Genomic DNA, 22364 nt, shown 5'->3' on the forward strand with positions numbered 1-22364 from the left:
CGTATTAAACAAGCTGATGGAGTATAAGAATAAAATGGAGAAGAAAATACGAGAATTAAGAAAATTTCTTTTTTTCTTTTATTTTGTTTATAGCCGAGAAAACCTTTTTCCATTTAGTCTTAGTGAGAATAAATGGAATATATATATATATATATATATATATATATATATATATATATATATATATATATATATATATAACATTGACATCATTTCTCTTAATATCAATTTATATAGCAAGATTGAGATCTTATAGCAGACACCAAACTGGATGTGATGAGAGAGATGAGAGATGGACGGCTACTGAGCCCATTTACCCGCCGTTTCCATGCTGACTCTTTTTTCCCAGCAAAAGTCAACTCCCTCGCTTCAATCCTACAGCATTTTATTGAATCGAGTTGCCCCTTCAAAGGCCAAGCTCTTCACGCTCAGATCATCAAGTTTGATCTCCAAGCTAACACCAACCTATCAATCAAGCTCCTCATTCTGTACCTTAAGTGCGGTTCGCTGGTTCATGCCCGCAATGTGTTTGATCGTATGCCAAGGCGAACTCTATCTGCTTATAACTACATGATTGCTGGGTACTTCAGGGAAGGCCGTTCTGAGGAGACGTTAGATCTTGTACGGAAGCTCTCGTTCTCGAGTGAAAAGCCAGATGGGTTCACCTTATCGATGGCCCTGAAACTGTTGGCGGGCTTGGCTTCGTGCAGATTTCCAAGACAGGTCCACACTCAGATTGTCAGATTAGGAATCGATTCTGATGAAGTCGTGTTTGCTGCTCTCATTGACTCGTATGTGAAGAATGGGAATCTTGGGTATGCTAGGAGTGTCTATGATGCAATGTCGGTGAGCAATCTAGTGTGTTCTACTGCGCTGATAGTTGGGTATATGAATCAGAGGGCCTTCGGTAAAGCCGAAGAGATATTTCAGAATATAACAGAGAAGGATGTGGTTGTGTTCAATGCTATGATCGAAGGGTATAGCAAAGAGTTAGAGGCAGCTACAAGTTCAATTGAGGTCTACAAGATGATGCAACGGCTGAATTATCGGCCAACAATCTCCACCTTTGTAAGTGTCATCGGAGCTTGCTCTCTCTTGTCAGCTCTGGATGTTGGACAACAGATACATGGCCAAATGATCAAGATGGAAATCTTTTCTCATGTAAAATGTGGGAGTGCACTCTTAGATATGTATTCAAAATGTGGAGAAGTCGAGGATGCTCGGAAGATGTTTGACCACATGCCAGATAGGAATGTCTTTACCTGGACATCAATAATTGATGGGTATGGAAAGAATGGAATTCCAAATGAGGCTCTTAATCTTTTCTATGAAATGAAAAGCGAAAATGTTGGGCCCAATTATGCCACGTTCTTAAGTGTTTTATCAGCTTGCGGGCATGCTGGATTGGTGTCAAGTGGTCAAAAGATTTTTGAGAGCATGGAAAGGGACTATAAACTTAAACCAAGGATGGAACACTATGCCTGCATGGTAGATCTACTGGGCCGCCATGGAAATTTAAGTGACGCATATAACTTCATCCAGCAGATTCCTGAGAAGCCAAATTCTGATGTGTGGACAGCTTTGCTAGGAGCATCCAGACTTCATGGAGATTTGGAGATGGCAGATGCTGCAGCAAAAGAGGTTTTTAAGCTGAGTCAAAATGGAAGGCCAGGGGCTTATATTGCTTTGTCCAACACTTTTGCAGCTGCTGAGAAATGGCAAGGTGTCAGTGAAGTAAGGGATTTGATGAAAGCAAGGGGTGTCTCCAAAGGCATTGGTCAAAGTTGGATGGAGATGGACAAAGGTCTTTGAAACTTTCTTTTTTTGCAATACCAAAATTGATGCTGATGGAGAAGACCAATCTTTTTGACCGGAAATCAAATTCTTCTGAAGTCCTGGATGACAACTTTGGCTTGAGTTTGTAACCTATTTGGATACTGATTATATATTTTGCCTCAGGGCAAGTCTCAATGAGTCCATATCCTTACAAATTTAGCACCACGGCATTTCATAGTAGCAGTGAAATCCACACTGTGGTGTTACCGGGAGTATCGAAATTTTATCTATAGTGGAAATTGGTGACACAAATGAAATCATGCTACATACTACCTGTTTGTTCTCAGACAAGCTCTGTTTGAATCAACTCATTTTGCTATTATCTGATTAGGCAAGTGAAAAGCACTTCCTCCATGTCAACTCTTCAATTTTGTAGTTGGCTGAAGTTTTTAGCATTCTAAATGGTTCTCCTTTCAAGATTTACTCGTTCCTTGTACATGGGCAAGGCTCCTGTAGGTCTATTGCCTCTCAAATTGCTTGTTAACAGGCTGGTGGGTATATGTTCTTCCTTACGATGCAATGGCAAGTCTCCTGCAGGTGGATCATGCTTCCTCTGATCCACTGGCATCATTTTTGCAGTGAGAGCAGTCAAGGAAGACTACAGTTGGATATCTCACCACAAACAATGAGACTCTCTGACCTAATTGGCTTTAGAAATTTTATATGCTAATCAAGGCGATTGCTGGAAGCAAATACTGGTACTGAGTTTTGGCAGGTGTTCTCTCAACTTCACATCTTTCTAATTTATCTATAATTCAACAAAGTGTACATGTGTATGTCTTCAGGTTCAGGTATGTCCTCTTTCTAGTTGATCTTTTTTCTCATTTCTGTTTCATTTGATTAACTCGAACTGATGCTTTGGTTTTTATTTATGAGAATATTATTGCAGCTGCCCAAACCAAAGCTTCAGACATTCTTTTCGTAAAAAAGGATAAGATTACGTTAATAGGTGTTCATACAAAAGGTAGGAGGCTGATTGCTGCTCCAAAAAATATTAGCAGTGTTTCCTTGCAAAGTTTGCGAAGTTGTGGGCAAAAAAGTTCTGTTGAGAGCATATGGAAAATTATTGGCACCAGATGCATGTGTAAAACTCAAAGAATTGTTATAAAAAAGTAAAGATCTTTATAGAAAAATGGGAGATACATAAAAGATGACTGGACTTAGTTTAGTTTGGCTTTTCAGATCCAACTTCTAGATTAATAAAGACAAGAAATCAAACTTCATTAAGAAAATGAGAAGGTTACAAGGATCACCCCAATGGGGAAAAGATAGGGAAAATTTAAGATACAACTGCCCAATGTATGATGGAACATTGGGTTTTTTTCTACATCTATTACTATCACACCCTTCAAATTTTTCGTTTTCACTGCAGGAGTGATCTCTTCCTAAACAACATGGAAAAATACAAAAGCCATATACGCATTGTACACATGGATGATGATGATGATATTATGGAGACATCAAATGAAGAAGAGGCTCAACCAAATTCCTCAGATGCAAACAAGAGAGACCATCAAGGTTCTGGTCAAACTACCATTAAGTCTTCAAATTTGCAGTTAGAAAGCCTGTCTGCATAACTGCAATTATGATGCCCAGGAAGAATTGCTTGGTGCACATCATCTGTATCATCTTGCAGCGACGGTGGTGCACCACCATCTTTTGTATGTTCTTTTTTCGGGATTGACAAGCTTTAGTAATGCTGTCTTTGTATCCCTTAGTCGCATCTTGTAATCCTTCTTCCATGAAGCAAAATGAGATTTAAGATTTCGGAGCTCTTCATAAGGGTTTATGGCTCCTGATTTCACCTCAATGAGTAAGCCAGCATCAGTATCGAAAACTTGCCTTTGCTGATCAAACTCCTTTATCAGTTGGATAACTGCATTACACGCGGTATCATTGTTTCTTACTTGCATGGCATCAGATGCATTAGGCAGTTTAGCTAGTGTGCCTTCTGGTGTTTGAGCACCAACAGATTCATCATCTTCAGCTTCATAGTAGTGATTAGTTTGTGATGCATCTGGCCATCCAGGTTGTTTTGTCATTTCTTCAGGAACAATGCTCTTTCTTCCAGCAGTAAAACTCATCTGCAGTAAACCAATGATCTTTTCAGCTGATGTGTCAAAAAAATACAGACATGCTTTTGAGAGAATGAAACTTAACACTGTTGTTTTCAATATCGAGAAAATGTTATACCTATGAGAATGGAATGATCAATATGCCTACTTGACCTTTTATATGATGATATCATGGATTCTCATGATCTGTAACTATGTCCAACAGACCAGCAAAATAATTGTGCATAATATCTAGGAAATGTTAGTTTAGAACCTTCATGGCATACAATTTCTTCACTAACAACAGAGTGCATAATGGTTCTAAAATATTATAACCAAGCTGGAAATTGACCTGCAGAGCAGTCAGTTGTTTCTGCCAGGTTTCTTCCATAGACTTCATTTTCAACTCATACTCTGACCACCTTGTCTCATACGCCTGAAGCTGCTGCTTCAAAATAGCATTCTCCTCTTCTTTCTCTCTCAGTGCTGCTTCTGCCTTGCTCATCTGACTCTTAAATTCGGCCAGAATAGAGGGGTGAATCTGAGGAGACTCATTGTTGTTGGTGTCCTGCAAGACGAAACTCCAACCCTTTTAACAGGGAGCACAAATATACATATAAGTTGCAATCTCTAAATCTTGATCAAAGTCAACTGCTTAGTTGGATCTAAAGAAACAACACTGCAGTGGCCAATAGTTCAAAAAAGGACATTAAAAACATTTGCTATTTGCAAAAAAATATGAAAGTTTGCATCCAGATATTTGCGGCACTGAATAGCTTCATCGTTTACATGAGTAATTTGAAATAATGTTTTCATCTTAACCAGAAACCCTAGCCCAAAAAACCAGAAGATGAATAATTTCTATGGAGAACGAGGGAAAACAAAATCAAACAAATGCACAACATCATCCTTAGTGATCAGTAATAGTCCATGAAACTGGAATAAAGTACCTTAACATGAATGACCTTTGACACGTCCACTTTCTTTAAGACCGTAAAATGCTTCCTGGCAAGACAACCACGAATAACTGCAGAAGAGTGAAAATTCATGATCAGGGCAAATATCCAAAAGCAAAAAAGAAAATGTACTTGAAATGTATGAATATGTTACCGGACTGCAAAAATATGATATCCTTCTGCTGATTTTTGAACACAGTTCTAGCAAGCCACAGCCTCACATGCTTTTGGATAAAAACAGCTGCCCTCCATCTCTTCATCAAGAATTCAAAATTATGCCTTGCTCTTTCACCTCTTACAACTGTTTTTTTAGCACACATTTCCAATAAAAACATTTAGGATCAGTGGAACCTTTCCCTAGAGAAAAAATGGCTTCTGTCTTTGACATAAAAGAAGATAAAAGCATCTAGGATTACTCTAAGATCCATTTAACCAGATAAAAGCATCGATTGAGACAAGTGCAAATATAACATTGCCCTATTGTTAGGCTGCTAGATTATCTAGTGTTATATAAAGTTTGCTTAAAGATATATGAGCTTCAGAAAAGCAAATTGTGGAGTTTTCTATACTATGCACGTACATGATTGCAGTGTAGTTGCACCCCCCTTCAGCTGTTGATAGCGAGAACGAGCCCGAACACCACGATAGTTCTTCTGAACCCAGAGGATACCCTGCAATGTTTGATTTCCAGCATCTCCTAATCCAGCAACCTGTGGCAATTATATACGAGATAAAGCTGAAAGTAAAAGACATCTTGTAATGCCAGAAGATAAAAGGACCCGATAGATAATATGTTAACTGATTGTTATGGATGATTGCTTGTCAATGATGTATACCATTTTTTCATCCAAGTTCAAGCAAACTCAATTCACTGACAAGTAATTTAAATTGGATCCGCATAAGCCGATGAGACAGGAAATTATGAGAAAAGTATTAAAAACAAATTGGCAAAAACAATCACTAGAAATAATAGTTGAAACAAACTCAATAGTTTCTCCTATTTCTGTTATTTCTTAAAATGCTCCTACATCTTTTTATGAGACAACATATTAGCAGTAAAATGCAAAAACACATACAATCTAATAACGTCTTCTAATTCTCAACAATTTTACAAATTTATAGGTTACTTTCTTGTTATATTGGCATATTAGCAAACTCAATTCACTGACAAGTAATTTAAATTGGATCCGCATAAGCCTATGAGACAGGCAATTATGAGAAAAGTATTGAAAACAAATTAGAAATAATAGTTGAAACAAACTCTCCTATTTATGTCATTTCTTAAAATGCTCCTACATCTTTTTATGAGACAACATATTAGCAGTAAAATGCAAAAACACATATAATCTATAACATCTTCTAATTCTCAACAATTTTACAGATTTATAAGTTACTTTCTTATTATATTGCCTACTAATCATGCTAATATAGTTGACTCATTGGTAATATGTGCACATAACACTATAAACAAGCAACAGTGATTACCTCGTTCATGGCATATTTGATGGTACCACCACAGTCTATACTATTATTTGTCACAACTAGTGGTGGCAAATCTGTGCCATCAGCAACCTGAACTCTTTCCTCGTAGCTTACCAGGTTTGGCATCTTAATGTATGCAGATTCTACCAGTTGCTCCACATCTGAAATGATCTTGCTTCCAAAAACTTCGTTTTTGAGCACCACATTGATACCACTCCTTCGTGTCTGCTCCTCTTTCTTGTCTTCCCAGTTCATGGATTTGGTCAACAAGCTTCTGGCTGCACTACTTTCAAGCTTAAGATTCACAGGCAACGACCGTTTCGAAGTGGGCAGCCGCCCTCTCGAGGTCGGCCGGACAGGCAAAGCAGGTGGCAGATCCTTGGGCCGCTCATCCCTCTGCCTGATGGCATCCAGCATTATCTCCAGCGAGCTTCGAACGACCATAGGAGCCATTGCATTAGCCGACAGCTCAATCAAGAAGCCCCCAAATCCACGGAAACACACCACCGGAATCCAAGATTCCACGATCTAGCACCATAAAGAGCGATTCCGGAGTCAAAAAACGCATATTTCTCACAAAAATCAAAATTTCGATAAGAATCAAGACGGAAAAAGAGAATCGATCAGGACCTGAAACCGACTCCTCTTCAAGCAAGCGTAAACGACGAAAGAAGCGGAAAAGCGGAGGTCGTTCGAATCGAAGACCCGAGCCCTGACCTCAATCTCCACCGGCCGCGGACCTTTGGGGATTCGAAGCGCTGCCTTCCAAGCGAGAAATCAGGGTCTTGCTCCGCCGAAGATTCAAACTTGCGGACCCAGTCGACACCACGCTCTCCACCTCCCTCTCCGAAGGAATAAAAGACCGCAAGAAAGGCAAAAGCTGTCGTCTTTCGAGAAAATTACAACGAGTGCCACCACACACTGCAGGCTTTGGCTCGCAGATGGCACTTTCGTTAATATCTGAACCTCGATGGCTCAATTCATCTCGAGTTGCACCGAAGCGCCGAGGAGTTTTGGCAGCGTCTCCAACGGCACGAACGTGTGTGAAATGACCCCACTGCCCCTATCATCTCCCGTTAGTGCTCGAGCATTACCCTATCAACAAATTGTAATGTTGTTTTCCTAATTAAGATTAATAGATGAATCATCAATAAAATAAGGCAATGGATGTGCATTGGCAATCGATCAAGATTCCTATAATTTTCTATTGAGATGATTTAGAATTGGATTTATATATCATTTAGTTGAATGCAAGCGAGAAATAACTATTTCATATGATTAATATTGATCGTTAATGTGACGTAGTAAAATCATTTATTTTTTTAAGTATTATCATATTTAGAAGAGAAAAAAATATATGAAGATTACGTCGTGTGCATCTTTCTATCAAATCGATTATGATTTATTGATTATGGATGAAAAACACTCGAAAGATATTTTTAATTTTAGTTTAGTAAGCTCAAAACGAAGATGAACTTGAAAGACTCTTTTATATGATATCGGTTTTATAATAATCAATTTAATGAGAAAATATTTTTTAAAATGATATATTTATGTATGATGTTAAATAATTTTTTTATTATTTTTGAATTGATCGAAATAATGAACATAATCTAAGGTTTCAATTTGTGGTGGTAATTAAAATGGTTTTAAGAGTCAACCCTACAAAATTTAATATTGATCAACCCAAAATTCAAGGAGACTCAAAACCCCAATGGATTAAAATAGTCACTATTTGTGGAGGAGTAGCTTTGGGGGGAGGAGGGGAAGCTCTCTTTTGCTTTAGCATCGTAATGATGGCCATAACATGCGTTCCTTCCTCGGCTTTGAGGAAAGCATGTAGTAGGAGTTGGTAGTACTATTTAGAGTGTTTACCTTTTGACCTTCTTCACCAACCATATCAAAATACTTTGATCATCTTTGATTCCACCAAATGTTGGTGCATTAGCAAGCAACGTGGTGACATCTCCATCGATTCTTCTTCTTCTTCTTCTTCTCTCACTAACCCATTGTTTGAGGAAGATGTGGGATGAATATTAGACATGATACAAATCTCAACACTCGTTTTATGATTAGATTTTTGTGGGCATAGTGTTTGGTGGGGTTTGGTCTCATCCAAAACACCTCTCTCTTTCTCTCTCTCTCTCTCTCTCTCTCTCTCTCTCTGATCTAACCTAGATTTATGCAAGAGATTGGGTCTAGAATGGATAGAAATAAAAGATTAAAACTACTAATGAAATTTATGAAATAATTGAAGTGAAAATAAGTGAAACCTTGCATTATTTTCTATGACATTATCAACAACACATGATCCTAATAATAGAGGAAAACAAACAAAGGATATTATTATGAGAACAGGAGAAATAAAGAAGAACATTTTGTGAGGGCAAGAAAATAATTATCTAATGGTTAGATACACCACTGTTAAATCAAAATACCTTCTCAAGATGATGATATTGTAATTTGAATCATCGAACTAAGCCCGAGATAATAGTAATATATTCGCTAATTCCGATATGTGCATCGAGGAGAAAGGTATGAGGATAACAAAAGCTTAAGAACATTTGGAAAACAATCATGATTGCTTCTTTCTGTGTCTCGGAAGCATTAGATTGTATTATGAGCTCTACATAAATGGAGTTCTAGCTCTGGCTGATGATATGGAATTGGTCAATCAATAGAGACAATGATGAGGAGGGACTCAATTGGACAACCAGAGGTGATGAATGGAACAGCCTTTAATGATAAGAAAACACACATGAAGCTAAGCAATAAAGCTGTCTTAATGATGGTGGAGTGCACTTTAGAAAGAACCAATGATGATGACTTCCTTTTTGGGTTCACATAAATGGTGTTCTGAGTTCTTGCAATCAAATAGTTGTTTTAACCTTAATCAGGTCAGTAGTCTTAGTTTGATATCATTTGTAATAACAAGTCAGAGAACTCACACATTAATTTGATATGCCTGAGACAATCCAAAATATTTAACTCTAAATTAATGATAATAGGTTCATCTAACCTTATGTATATAATAATATCTATTCTCTTACTTTCAACGTGAGACTAAAAATAATAACGTATTTAGAGTTAGATGCATTTAACTTGTTGTTGGTCATCTAACCTTATGTATATAATAATAACTTGTTGTTGGTCAGATAGCTCATTATTCAACCTATAATAATCCATGGTCCAGAGTTAAAATTTTTTTTCTCTTTTAACCTAAACTTAACTCTTTCAACCAAGAGGCTTTTCACCGCTAGGGTTAGACAAAAAAAAAAAAGTAACTACTATCATGGGGTTGAGAAAAAAAATATAGTAGTGATAGTTGAGGGTAGAAAAATAAGAGAAAAAAAAAATTGAAAGAAGACGAGGATAACACAAAGGTTGTTCTCAATCATTCACACAATATTTTCACTTCAAGTTATATCAAATTTATAATGGATTCTTATTATGATTACTTGGGGAGATTTTAGATATTGTGCATAATGATGTAATCCTTGTATCCCTGTTATTATCTTATGGTTGTTGCTTGAGTTTTGGACAAGAAACTTTAAGATTTGTATGTTCACTATTTTAATAGTGGATTTTATCTTGCTTACCTCATGATTTTTACCTTTCGCATTGGAGGGATTTTCCACATAAATCTTAGTGTCCTATTTGATTATAATTTTTATTTAATTTCATTACGTATTACGGCCTACTAGTATTTGTTCATATACAAAGTTCTTTTTTATCCCATCAATTGGTATTAGGGCAAGGTTTTGGTAGTATTTAATTTTTTTGTGTTCGAACATGGAGGCCGGAAATGTTTCTCGTATGATTAGTTTGAACAGAAATAATTGGATGATATGGAAACTAAGAATGTAAGATATCTTGTATTGCAAATATTTATATAGACCTTTGCAAGGGGATAGTACAAAGCCTGCAACTATGACAGATGATAAGTGAAAGAGGTTAGATCGAAAAACGATCAAGTTTATTTTATAGTGGCTCGATGATAGTGTCTTTCACCATGTTTCTACTGAAAGTTCTACATACTCTCTTTGAAAAAAGTTGGAATGTTTCTATGAGAGAAAAATGACTGACAATAAAACTTTCTTGATAAAAAAACTTATGAATTTGAAATATAAAGAGGGCGCTTCTATTGTTAAGCATTTGAATGAAATGTAAAGTATTACTAATAAGTTATCAATTATGAAAATGTATCATGATGATGAGTTACATGTATTTTTACTTCTCAATTCATTATCAAAAAGTTGAGAGATACTAGTGGTTTCATTTAGTAATTCTACGCCAAATGATATTATCACTATGATTCAAGTAACAAGTAGTTTATTGAATAAGAAGTTAAGAAAAAATAATTTAATAACATCTCAGATTAATTTATAAGCACTTAATTGAGAGAATAAAGGAATATCAAAGTGATAGAAGCGGTTCACGCATGGGTAGAAGCAAATCAAGATTAAGAAAATATATTATTTGCTATAATTATGATGAGAAAGGATATTACAAGAATCAATGCAAGCAACCTAAGAAAAAAAAAAAATAGAGCCTATAAAGTCAAAAAATAATACCACAGTTATAGTGTATGGTGGTGACTATTTGATTTTGTCTACTTTTGATGCTATTTTTTTCTTGTGTGTGTCAAGATCTCGAGTGGGTGATTAACATAGGTGTTTCTTATCAGGCTACACCATGGAGGGAGTTTTTTGCTACCTACAAGTCTAAAAATTTTGATATTATCAAGATGAGCAATAATAGCACAACAAACATTATCAACATAGGCGATATCCACATAAAAACCAACATTGGTTACAAGTTAATGCTTAAAGATATGAGGCATGTGGTTGACTTGAGGTTGAATTTAATTTTAGTTTGAAGACTATATGACGAAGACTTTGATAGCAGATCTCATAGAGGATAATGGAAGCTCAGTAATGCAAAAAGTTCCTTATGCTTCAGTAATCGAAAGTTTAATGTACGCAATGATATGTATGAGTTCAGACATCACATATACAATGAGTGTTATTAGTAGATTTCTTACAAATTTAGGCAAAAAGCATTGGGCAATAGTAAAGTAGATTTTTAGATATCTCAAATGAAACTCCAAAATTTATTTAAGCTTTGAAGGTGGATCACCTGTACTGATATGTTATATAAATGTAGATATGACAATAAATATTGATACGAGGAAATCTATATCATATTTTGTACTAACTTTTGTAAGGGGAGCTATGTCATAGTAATCTAAATTACAAAGGTGTATTGCTTTCTCCATCACAGGACATAATATATTACTACTATAGAAGTGCAAAGAAATATTATGGATAAAAGAATTCTTATAATAATTATGACTAAAATAGAAAAACTATGTGGTGCATTGTAACGGTAAGAGCGTCATCCATTTATATAGGAACTCGACCTTTCATTCTAAGTCAAATATTATATACTATTAGATTTAAAATGTACTTGAAGAGAAGCAATTGAAACTTCAGAAAATTTACACAAATGATAACGGAGCATATATGTTGATAAAGATCTTACCGAAAGAAAGATAAGAAATGTATCAACAACTAGTTGACATAGCTTCACATTGAAGAGTCATGAGATAGCCTCTCTTATGACTGAAGAGGGTGATTGTTAGGCAAATAGCTCATTATTCAACCCATAGTGGATTTTAATAACTCATAACTTACAATCATTGAAATATTTTTCTCTTTTAACATAGACCCTAACTCTTTCAACCAAGAGGCTTTTAGCGACTAGGGCTAAAAAAAAGAGCAACGATAGTTGTAAACGTGATTGAGAAAAAGGGAAAAGTAAATGTGGCAGTTGAGGGTAGAAGAACAAGATAAGAAGAAAATGAAAAAAGAAAAGGATAACACAAAGAGTATTCTCAATCATTCAAGCAGTGTTCTCACCTTAGGTTATATTAGATTTGCAATGGATTCTTGTTGTAATCACTTGAGGAGATTTTGGATATTATACATAGTGACGTAATCCTTATATCCATGTTATTCTTTTATGATTATACTTGAATTTTGATAAGAGATTTCGAGATTTGTATATTCATTATTTTTATAGTGGATTTTCTCTGGCTTGCCATATGGTTTTTATCTTTCATATTAAAGAGGTTCTCCATATAAATCTTGGTGCCCTATTTAATTATGATTTTTATTTAATTCCGCTACTTATCCACTAGTATTTGTTCATTATAAAATTCTTTTTTATCACATCACTTATCTAAACAAGATGAGTATAACACCTAAAGAACTCGAGTTAAGATCCAAAATAAGTTCTTCTTTATTCTACACAATTATCTCGATCTTGAAATTACCATTAGCAACCATAACACAATGACCTAATTACTTATTTTGGCTTTTTCACTCCATATTGTAGGGTAGATCTCGAAAGATATGAAAGATCTCCCTCCAAGCCAAAATAAGTAATTCGTTTTTAGCCCTTATAAAAAGAAAATTGATTCTTAAACCTGACATATGGTCATAAATTCATATTGAGAGGTCCACTAGAGATCATAAATTTTTGAATCAAATGATATTTCTGTTCCAAATTGTGTCGCTTCTTCTCTCTCAAACTTTTTCTTGCCATAATATAATGATCTTAAACACGAGAGGTGTGCCACCAATTGGTGGTTGAAGAGAAGACTTGCTACTAAACTTGACTATAAGTAGACGGATGAATTCATCTTCAAACAATCTATTGGATCTTAATATTCCCAAGACAATGCCATGGTAAAAGGAGACCTACGAGAATAACAATAAACCCATATTATGTATATCATAATCCTCACTCATAGTAATTTATGAAAAAATTTAACATGACAAAGAGATAAAAATTTTAGTCATTAACTTGACATGATAAAATTAATCAGATTTAATTATTTTTCATTGAATCTGAATGAAAAGGAGTGCTTCGTGAGAGGATATAAAGTAGGAGTCTAAGACAAGTGAGATTTTCTCTTGAGAGCACAAAATATCTTATATCCCACTTTGAGCTTGAATCTAGTCTAATGTGTTTAGAGTGATGACATACCTAGTGAGATTACCCTATAAAATATTATTTTTATAACCATTGATTTAATGCCAATATATTTTCATTAGTTACTATATTATTGTAGCATGTCTAGTAGTTTTGCATGACATGTTGAATTCCTCATGTGGCATCTTAATTTATCAAAAATATTAGTCATATCATTTCAAAGCACAATCTCTATTTCAAATTTTAATCTATGTTGCTTTGGATTGTGTTAAAAAAATTCTAAATAAAAGAGGAACAATTTGGTTGCATAGGATGCATAAGATATTTTTTTGTTCCATGATAATACATTATATGTAAAAGATCTTTGGGCACATCACAAAGCCACACAATGGTTACACAGTGCTTTATGTCTTTTTGTTACAAGTAGATATGTCACATATTTTTTTTTTTGTCTAAAATGAAAATATCTTGATTATGTCTAATGATTCATATGTGTTTTTTTTTTAATCTTGAATTCATGCATCTTACAAAAATTAGTTATTTTTCATGTGTCAAATGCATCAAAAGTCTTTTACACACCTACCTGGATGCATCATGCAAATGGACATTGTGAGCCGGGCCTAATTGGTGGTCGGGCAAGAGGGTCGGTCAACCCATGATGGATCCCTTGTTCTTGACCTAGACATCCATCTTCCCCAACCTAGAAAGTTTAGTCCAAGTGATGAGTGAAGTCAATGGTTAAGTTGGGTCCCTTGGTCTTAACCTATGATGTCCTTTGCTCCCAACTAAGCGTGCATCTTGCAAGTCAAAAGTGTTGCCATCTAATACGATTGCATCTCCAAGGCAGCAGCCACATGCTTCAACACCGTCAGAGAGTTCATGTTGTGTGGAATTGGGCAGATCCGTCCCTATTCCCGTAACCGCACGTTTACTGGCACGCATTGCCATCCACCGACACGGCACGTTCGAATCATGTGCTTCCTTCTCGTTGATGAAGCACAATTCTTCTGTGTCCCTTCTCCGGTCGGCAATCCCCCCCTACGTGCGGTGCATGAGCTGCGCACCGGCCCAAGCTTCGTGTGCGCCGCCTCCTACGGCACGAATGGCGATGCGTCAACCCCGCGCCGATCACCTCCTGCTTTTTCTTTCCCGAGTAACTTGTGACCTAAACAAAACTCCCTATATTTCTATATATATATATATAGAGAGAGAGAGAGAGAGAGAGAGAGAGAGAGAGAGAGAGAGACAGTAAAAACCATGCACTAGCCCTCTGTTTTCACGCTTAATTAAGATCAAGTCAACGTTGCGTTTCCCAACGCACGGTGACAGGTGGCCTAATTACCAAGGGGTCAAAGTCAACCATTTTGGGGCATTAGTTTCGGACTCCTCTTCCCCCTTTTTCTTTTCCCTATTCCAAAATATCATATTTATACATTTTTATGGATACCAAAACACTATATTATATATGATTTTATAGTTAAAGGTGCATCCTTGAAATCAGCACTAGTCAAAAGCTTCACTATGATTACTAGTGATTTATAAATACACAAAAAGAACTTGAACGACATATATTAATATCCTACCTATTTACTTTTTTAAATAATTTTATATGGATGAATATTTTTTTTTTTTTGATACATCTACCTTAATATTCTCATCTTGATAACATCTCAATGACATATTGTTTCTTAATAGCATCTATAAACCATGGCTAACCTGATAATTATATTATAAGGCAAAATTATTATTATTAATATTTTGCAAGGTGTAAGAGCACTGTAATTAATCTGCCAATGTGGAGCGAAGTGGCGATCCACCTTCCCTCCGCTCTCGGCCCAACTTGTACTTCCCATTCCCCCACTCTTGCTTGCCAAGTCCGGCGAGCCAGCACACCGTATTATTGTTTATTATTAGCATTATTTCCTATATATTGGCTCTCCCCTCGCCAGATCTACAAGGCCACCAGTCGTTCGACCAAATCACTGCATCTGCCACAATGTCGTCCTACGGATCCAACACCGGCGTCGACAAGAAAGAGGAGAACGGCAACGGGGAGGCGCCGCAGCCTCCGTCGCCGACCCAGATCGGGGGCGGGGTGGTGCCGCGCCCCGTGCCGGGAGAACAGCGTAAGGTGGCCCTGGTCACGGGCATCACCGGGCAGGATGGGTCGTACCTGACGGAGTTCCTGTTGGGGAAGGGGTACGAGGTGCACGGCCTCATCCGGCGGTCCTCCAACTTCAACACCGCCCGCCTGGAACATCTGTACGTCGACCCCCACAACGCCGCCAAGGCCCGCATGAAGCTCCACTACGCCGACCTCTCCGACGCCTCTTCCCTCCGCCGCTGGGTCGACGCCCTGCTCCCCGACGAGGTCTACAACCTCGCTGCCCAGTCCCACGTCGCCGTCTCTTTCGAGATCCCCGACTACACCGCCGACGTCGTCGGCACCGGCGCCCTCCGCCTGCTGGAGGCCGTCCGTTGCGCCCCCAAGCCCATCCGCTACTACCAGGCCGGTTCCTCCGAGATGTTCGGCTCCACGCCGCCGCCCCAGTCGGAGTCCTCCCCATTCCACCCCCGCTCCCCCTACGCCGCCGCCAAGGTCGCCGCCCACTGGTACACCGTCAACTACCGCGAGGCCTACGGCCTCTTCGCCTGCAACGGCATCCTCTTCAACCACGAGAGCCCCCGCCGCGGCGAGAACTTCGTCACCCGCAAGATCACCCGCGCCTTGGGCCGCATCCGCCTCGGTCTCCAGACCAAGGTCTACCTCGGCAACCTCTCGGCCGCCCGCGACTGGGGCTTCGCCGGCGACTACGTCGAGGCCATGTGGATGATGCTGCAGCAGGACGAGCCCGGGGACTACGTGGTGGCCACGGAGGAGTCCCACACCGTGGAGGAGTTCCTTCAGGCCGCCTTCGGCCACGTGGGCCTGGACTGGAAGGACCACGTCGTGATCGATCCCAAGTACTTCCGCCCCGCCGAGGTCGACAGCCTCAAGGGCGACTCAACCAAGGCTAGGAAGGCGCTCGGGTGGAAGCCCAAGGTCGGGTTCCAGGACCTGGTGAAGATGATGGTGGACCACGATCTGGAGATCGCCAAGAGGGAGAAGGTGCTGGTGGACGCCGGATACATCGACGCCCAGCAGCAGCCCTAGAAGGTGGGAGTCCTAAAACCTCCGCCCCCCTCGCTTCCTCCATCGTCCACATTACGATATAAATTTCTTAGTTTGCTTTAAGCTTCTGTTCTGCTGGTGCTTCCATCAAACACAAAACTTGTTTCTTTCTACGCCTTAAACGAGTCACAGAATATTGTTATCTGATCAGATTCCCAATAAAATAAAAAAAAATGGATCTCAAATCTGCACATCATTACCTCAATCTTCCAAGGCTGGAAATGTTACTGCTTTTCAGCAATTATTTCTGATATGTTGGCAGCAGTCCATATTTTTCCTTCTGTGTGTTGGTTTCTTTTGGTCCTCAGACTTTTGTGTTGCTCTTTTGATCCGCTTAATGTAAGTTGACATGAGGCATTACATTAGTTGATGTCTCTATCTTTCATCTCAAAATTAGATTACTAGTTTTGAGGATAATATCACAATTTTGAACAACAATTATAAGTGTTCTCACCAGAAAATTGCAATCTTTGAGCCTAGCTGATTGTGTTTCATCAAGATACTCATGAAAGGAAGACAACAAAGCTGCACTAAAGATATAGATCGGCATTTCCTAAATATTTATGGCTGAAGCCAATTCGTAGTCTCCCCCCACAACACCAGATGATCAATGATTCATTGGTGGAAAATATAATATTCTTTTCCTTGTAAGAATATAACCACATGAACAGAGAGTCTTGTCCTTGTAAGAATATAACCACGTAACTTTTCATAAAAGTCTAGTCTAACTATCAAATGCATTCTTATTCTTGTAAATCAAATGACAAACAGTTCATCAAATATCTTATCCTCCTAAGAATATAACTACATAACTCCTAAATATCAAATGACAAACAGTTCATCAAATGTATTACCATTGATCCTATCCTTGTAAGAATATAACCACGTAACTCCTAAATATCAAATGACAAACAGTTTATCAAATGTGTTACGATTGATCCTATCCTTGTAAGAATATAACCACATAACACCTAAATATCAAATAACAAACAATCCATCAAATGTAATACCATTAATCATTGTAAGAATATAATTACATAACTCCTAAATATCAAATGACAAACAGTCGATCAAATGTATTATCATTGATCCTATTTTCGTAAGAATATAATCATATAACTCCTAAATATCAAATGACAAACAGTCTATCAAATATGTCATCATTGATCCTATCCCTCTAAGCAAAGCAAACTCTTCAACACAAAAGTGAATACGACATCTGGGGATATAGAAGATATATCCAGTACACGAGTCTCCTGCTAATACGACATCTGGGGAGGGTTAATATTACACAAAAAAATAAATATTATCATGATTGGTTTTTTTATCTAAGTTAAACTATTTTAGAATTACATTATCTTTCTCACTTAGGTAGAAGTATCCTTAAGCTAAACTGAAAGGGCAAGAAGAGTAACGAAACAATAAAAAGCACAATGTTCATAAGATGCTACTACTTCAAAGAAACCTTTTCATCAATCAGATCCACAAGGAGCTTATATAGCTTGCACAATACACGTCGAATACCCCCCCCCCTCACTATGCATATTATTAGACATCAAAGAATCGGATAGACAACTTGATTCGGAGATTAGTATTAGTTATTGTAGCACTTGCCTCAGCTAGCGGCGGCGGCGGCGATGCGGCAGGTTCGGAGACCCTGGTAGGCTCTTCTCCGAGGGGCACCAACAGAGTCGTGAAGGGGTAGAGGGTAGCGTTGGCCGTCAGGTTGTTGGGATACATCAACAGGAACAATAACTCGGAATGAAACCGGCCGGCGATCGAGGAGAGATCGTCGCCCCAAGTGACTAGATACGTGAGCAGGTACTTGATGCCGCCGGCAACCTGGTCCTCGGTGGGGCACGCGCACCGGAGGGGGATTACAAACCTGACGCCGATGGAGATGTTGACGGGGTCGTAGGGATTCTGGGCGATGAGCGCCCGGCAGGTGGAAAGTCCCTGGTACGTGTTGTTGCCGACGGTAAAGTAGGTGTCACCGGGTTTCACGGTGTAGGAGACGTTGTGCTGGTAGTATAAGCCAGAGCACGAGCAGGTGGTGGGCACGAGGACCAGCTCGCCCTGGGGAACGGCCGAGGTCGTGTCTTCGATGCCGTTGATGGCGGCGACGCTGGCGGCATCGGCGCCGAGCAGGTCTGCAATCTCTTGCGGGGTCTGGTAGGCGTCCTGGGATCGGAAGGTGAGGTAGGAGGCGCAGGAGTGATGCGTGCCGCCATGGCAGGAATAGCCCAGATTGGAGGAGTCATCGGCGCCGAAGCAGTTCAACAGCTCGTTGCCCGTGTACGACTGCTGCTGGGCATGGCAGAAGAAGATCAACCGCAAGAAGAAGAGAGGTAGCAGATCAAGGGAGGATTTCGAGCACCTCGGCCTCGTCCTAGCCATTCTTCTGTCAATGTCTGATGCTTGAAGCCTGGCTCGACAGTTGAAATCTTCATTTGCATCTAAATAAAAGTAGAGGGTTAAGATGATCCAACACGTTAACTTTCAACAAGCTCGTCTCTTTGACTGCGCTCGGTGTACGTTTCTCAGATGGAAACGTCGGAATGTATGAATGGATGCAGATCTCATCATTTGCTAAACGCATAGCAAGAAATCGTATACTGCATGATTAAGAGGAACAAAAAAAAGGGGCTAATTTCCAATCAACAACAGATGGAGAGAATGAAGAACATGAAACTATCTATATTCAATCTGATGCCTTGCATAATTCACTCTCTTGTCGTCATACTATAAAAATGACAGAAATGGGAACTTTTGACTGTTGGGGCGAAATAGGCGACTATGAACAGTGAATTCTTATATTCAACTTGATGCCAATTGCCAAAAGTTCAAGAGAAACGATGGGCAGATTACAAACCAACTGATGAAGGCTATGGCGATGGCAGTCTCAAAGCTTGTGCAGTGCTCATGTGAGCATATGCTGCCATTACCACGAAGCAGAATTGTAATGCCGGCAGATGCACAAGCAGCTGAAAATGTCAGTGTGGATATGATCTGCATGAGAAAATAATACATGACTAATCATAAAAAGTCAAAACAAAGGAGGAGCAAGTATTGTCCTCTGCCTGAATATTTACATGAAAACTCGTATGTAAATGATCTTGGGTTTCAATAAGAGACTTCAAACTTGCTGAAGTCTAAAGTTATAAATGATTTGTGCTCACAGATGAACTAATTCATGCATACCCGATTTCCAGATAAGAGATTCTCAAAAGTACAATTTTGTTTCTGTGACGCTGACAGTGAATTTATACGGTCAAATGTGTGACATGCACCCAGATACTTATCTACATGAAAAAAGTCAACCCTAATTAAAATGAAAACATAAAGCTAACATGCATCCAGAACCTGAGCAATTTCCTTACCCCATCCCCAATGGTAAATATACACAGAGCTCGGGGATTCCGCAAGCAGCGTTTGACTAGAAGAGCATATATATCCAGAAAAGCTAATGAGATACTCCACAAGCTCTGCGTGATGGCTGCTGCAATCAGATAGCTGCAGAATATGGAACAAATTACTTCAAGAGATTAAGAATTGCAGTTCGGCAGACATGCCCATGCTAACTATCTTCAAGCAGCATCATAATTAAGCAATCAAAAGAGAGTTCCAAAGAAGTTGCAGGTCATAATTTCTTTAACTATGAGTTGTAGATCACATGTAATGCATACTGCTATACCTGAGTTGTCTATCCAACAAGCATTCATCATTCAGTAGTCATGATTTTTTTCCAGACAACCACTAATTTGCAAATTAAGTGAAAAGAAAGACAGTAGAGTTGACAACAGGCATCATCAATCCTCATAAAAGCAGCTGCAAGTTCAGCAGTGCATCAATTTTGTGAGGTCAAGGACATAAGTAATCATGACACACATCGAAACCTCATATTAACTTGAAAGTGGCTGCTTTTGGAAATCTTTCCTGATCAAGCTTACGATCGATACGTAGCATACATACATGGATGACAGCAATCTGTATTATGAATGGAGTACTCTAAACAAGGCATCTTATAGAGAAAATTCTTGGGTTTCAAATTATGAATATAAAAGCAAACTTTACAATCATCAAAGACTCAAAAAAAAAAAAAGAGAGTCAAATAACATTATAGAGGTTAAAAAACTAATAAGGTAATTTGAAAACGGAACAACCGGTCGTTCATCATAACTCAGCAATACTAAGACTAACTTGGTCGCCTGCAAATGGGCATCCTTACACTCATTACTGTTAACCTACATCTTTGTCCCAGCCTCATAGCTTCTGCTCTTAACAGGGTTACCATTTATCAGTCAGGCTAAATTATTGGAGACATGAACATTTAAGAAAAACAATGACAAGAAAATATTGCTGTGGTTCCTTAATTAGAAGGTTGCTAGGCATCATAAACCGGAAGAATATCTTTCCTAATGCCATATGAGGAGTTTTTGGGCTATCGAAACTATGAATAAATGGACAAGTTGAAATAAATACCAAAATACATCCATGCTACAAAGAATTGAAGAGGAAACACGGTTGAATAAACAAAGGAGTTACTTGGAGCATGATGATGCCTTGAACTTCCACTCTTTTTTTATGATCTTATAGTAGTGACAAAAGGAATTCTAGTACCATAAGAACTCAGCATGAGACTGACGAGACATACTCAAATTATACTTCTTCAGAGCAACCTATCGCAATTTGGGACTTCTTATCTATGACAAGGTGTTTCTTACTAGTCACGACAAAATCAGAGGCACACTGATGCTTCTGACTTTGTTGTTGAAGTGATCCTGCTGCGAGAGGGGCATCTCAGTGACATATAAGAGTTAAACAGAATAAAATATCTTCCTTGTTAAAAGTTGTTTACTTTCTTCATCTCTTAAACATATGCAATGAATTCAATCAATTAAACATCGCATCTCTTCTTGTCAGTTCTCTCTGTATAGGCCTGCCTGTACGTTGACAAAACCCATTTCTAGCTTTTGTTCACATAAAACATTGGAATTCAGCAGCACACCGTGTTTGATCCTGAGGTGTTATCATTTTCTTATTTTACATCATGCAACAAGAAAACATAATTTTAGATCATATTTTCCTCAGTCAAGTACAAATCTATTAGTTGATTCCTTTTTAGACGGGCAGTACCAAAGATTACATAATTAAGGAAGAAAAGTATTCAGCAACAAATAAGAAGCGCACAATAACCAGGCAAGAAATAAACTCCCACATTGTCATAAAAAATACCCTGAATCGAAAAAGAAGTATAAATCCATGACGTCAAGTTACCAGAAGACAGTGACGAATCCGAAATTGCTGGTGGATTCCATGACGCCAAGCGCAGCGACCGCTAACCCAAACTGAGAGAGGCGCAGGGCGAGGCCGCCGGCCGTCCCCGGCATGCCCTGGATATCCTTCATCCTCAACCTCGGCGGGTTCTCGGCGGCATTTACGGGAGACGGCGCCTCCACGGGTTGCACCGCCGGCCTGCTCACGAACATCTCTCTCACGCCAACTACCAGATCAACAGCAGCCAAGCTAACAACAAAGCATCAAGGAAGAACTTCTCGGCAGAATCGGAGCTGCGAGGATCGGGATCGCTTAGGGGATTCGTTTCTGGTGAGGAGAACGTGATCGGGAGAGAGAAAAAGACCATCACCCACCGCGGATTCCCAAAACGGGATCGATCGCTTGTTGAGAGGGGAGAAAAGGAAGGAGAGTTTGGAAGACGACAAGACGAGGGAAACCCAAAACAAGGCAAGACGACTAATATATGATGGAAATTAGGGTCTATAATTAAAATTATAAATAGTTATGTAATTACGATAATACCGAAAGAGTGGGTATGGGTTTGTTTTCTTTGAAAAGAAAATGCTA

At 38.8% G+C, this 22364-nt stretch overlaps 5 protein-coding genes across 6 annotated transcripts; 2 read left to right on the forward strand and 3 right to left on the reverse strand.

The window, feature by feature from the left end:
- The first annotated feature begins 223 nt into the window (after positions 1-223).
- LOC135595400 (pentatricopeptide repeat-containing protein At1g28690, mitochondrial-like) lies at positions 224-1971 on the forward strand. Its single transcript, XM_065086256.1, has one exon. The coding sequence runs from the start codon at positions 277-279 to the stop codon at positions 1810-1812; it is 1536 nt and encodes a 511-aa protein (XP_064942328.1). The 5' UTR covers positions 224-276; the 3' UTR covers positions 1813-1971.
- A 1462-nt stretch (positions 1972-3433) lies between these two features.
- LOC135595401 (myosin-2-like) lies at positions 3434-7146 on the reverse strand. Of its 2 annotated transcripts, none has more exons than XM_065086258.1 (7): positions 7046-7146; positions 6332-6856; positions 5427-5556; positions 5001-5147; positions 4841-4917; positions 4243-4458; positions 3434-3920 (listed from the first exon to the last, which is right to left on the reverse strand). In XM_065086258.1, the coding sequence occupies exons 2-7, from the start codon at positions 6779-6781 to the stop codon at positions 3462-3464; spliced, it is 1479 nt and encodes a 492-aa protein (XP_064942330.1). In that variant the 5' UTR covers positions 6782-6856; positions 7046-7146; the 3' UTR covers positions 3434-3461. The 2 variants fall into 2 exon arrangements, with proteins under 2 accessions (XP_064942330.1, XP_064942329.1); XM_065086257.1 differs by having other exon boundaries at positions 6959-7140.
- Positions 7147-15238: 8092 nt separating this feature from the next.
- On the forward strand, positions 15239-16782 carry LOC104000442 (GDP-mannose 4,6 dehydratase 1-like). Its single transcript, XM_009422489.3, has one exon. It carries the CDS (start codon positions 15324-15326, stop codon positions 16479-16481), a length of 1158 nt encoding a protein of 385 aa, XP_009420764.2. The 5' UTR covers positions 15239-15323; the 3' UTR covers positions 16482-16782.
- Positions 16783-17935: 1153 nt separating this feature from the next.
- LOC135586848 (CASP-like protein 5A1) lies at positions 17936-22209 on the reverse strand. Its single transcript, XM_065086260.1, has 3 exons — positions 21777-22209; positions 19880-20012; positions 17936-19508 (listed from the first exon to the last, which is right to left on the reverse strand). Exons 1-3 carry the CDS (start codon positions 21986-21988, stop codon positions 19317-19319), a joined length of 537 nt encoding a protein of 178 aa, XP_064942332.1. The 5' UTR covers positions 21989-22209; the 3' UTR covers positions 17936-19316.
- Positions 18048-18896, reverse strand: LOC104000570 (protein LYK5-like). Its single transcript, XM_009422650.2, has one exon. It carries the CDS (start codon positions 18894-18896, stop codon positions 18048-18050), a length of 849 nt encoding a protein of 282 aa, XP_009420925.2.
- Positions 22210-22364: the final 155 nt, after the last annotated feature.

Source organism: Musa acuminata, chromosome BXJ1-10 (genome assembly GCF_036884655.1).
Source record: "Musa acuminata AAA Group cultivar baxijiao chromosome BXJ1-10, Cavendish_Baxijiao_AAA, whole genome shotgun sequence".
Taxonomy (NCBI): Eukaryota; Viridiplantae; Streptophyta; class Magnoliopsida; order Zingiberales; family Musaceae; genus Musa; species Musa acuminata.

Excerpts from the sequence above, each read along its gene's own strand:
- LOC135586848 (XM_065086260.1), bottom strand. The coding sequence starts at position 21,988 with ATGTTCGTGAGCAGGCCGGCGGTGCAACCCGTGGAGGCGCCGTCTCCC. Across the intron at positions 20,013-21,776 it reads GGATTCGTCACTGTCTTCTG|CTATCTGATTGCAGCAGCCA; the intron begins GTAACTTGACGT and ends CATATTCTGCAG. Across the intron at positions 19,509-19,879 it reads TATTTACCATTGGGGATGGG|ATCATATCCACACTGACATT; the intron begins GTAAGGAAATTG and ends TTTCTCATGCAG.
- LOC135595401 (XM_065086258.1), bottom strand. The coding sequence starts at position 6,781 with ATGGCTCCTATGGTCGTTCGAAGCTCGCTGGAGATAATGCTGGATGCC. Across the intron at positions 5,148-5,426 it reads TGCAACTACACTGCAATCAT|TTGTAAGAGGTGAAAGAGCA; the intron begins GTACGTGCATAG and ends CTAAAAAAACAG. Across the intron at positions 3,921-4,242 it reads AACAACTGACTGCTCTGCAG|ATGAGTTTTACTGCTGGAAG; the intron begins GTCAATTTCCAG and ends GGTTTACTGCAG.
- LOC104000570 (XM_009422650.2), bottom strand. The coding sequence starts at position 18,896 with ATGGCTAGGACGAGGCCGAGGTGCTCGAAATCCTCCCTTGATCTGCTA.
- LOC135595400 (XM_065086256.1), top strand. The coding sequence starts at position 277 with ATGAGAGAGATGAGAGATGGACGGCTACTGAGCCCATTTACCCGCCGT.
- LOC104000442 (XM_009422489.3), top strand. The coding sequence starts at position 15,324 with ATGTCGTCCTACGGATCCAACACCGGCGTCGACAAGAAAGAGGAGAAC.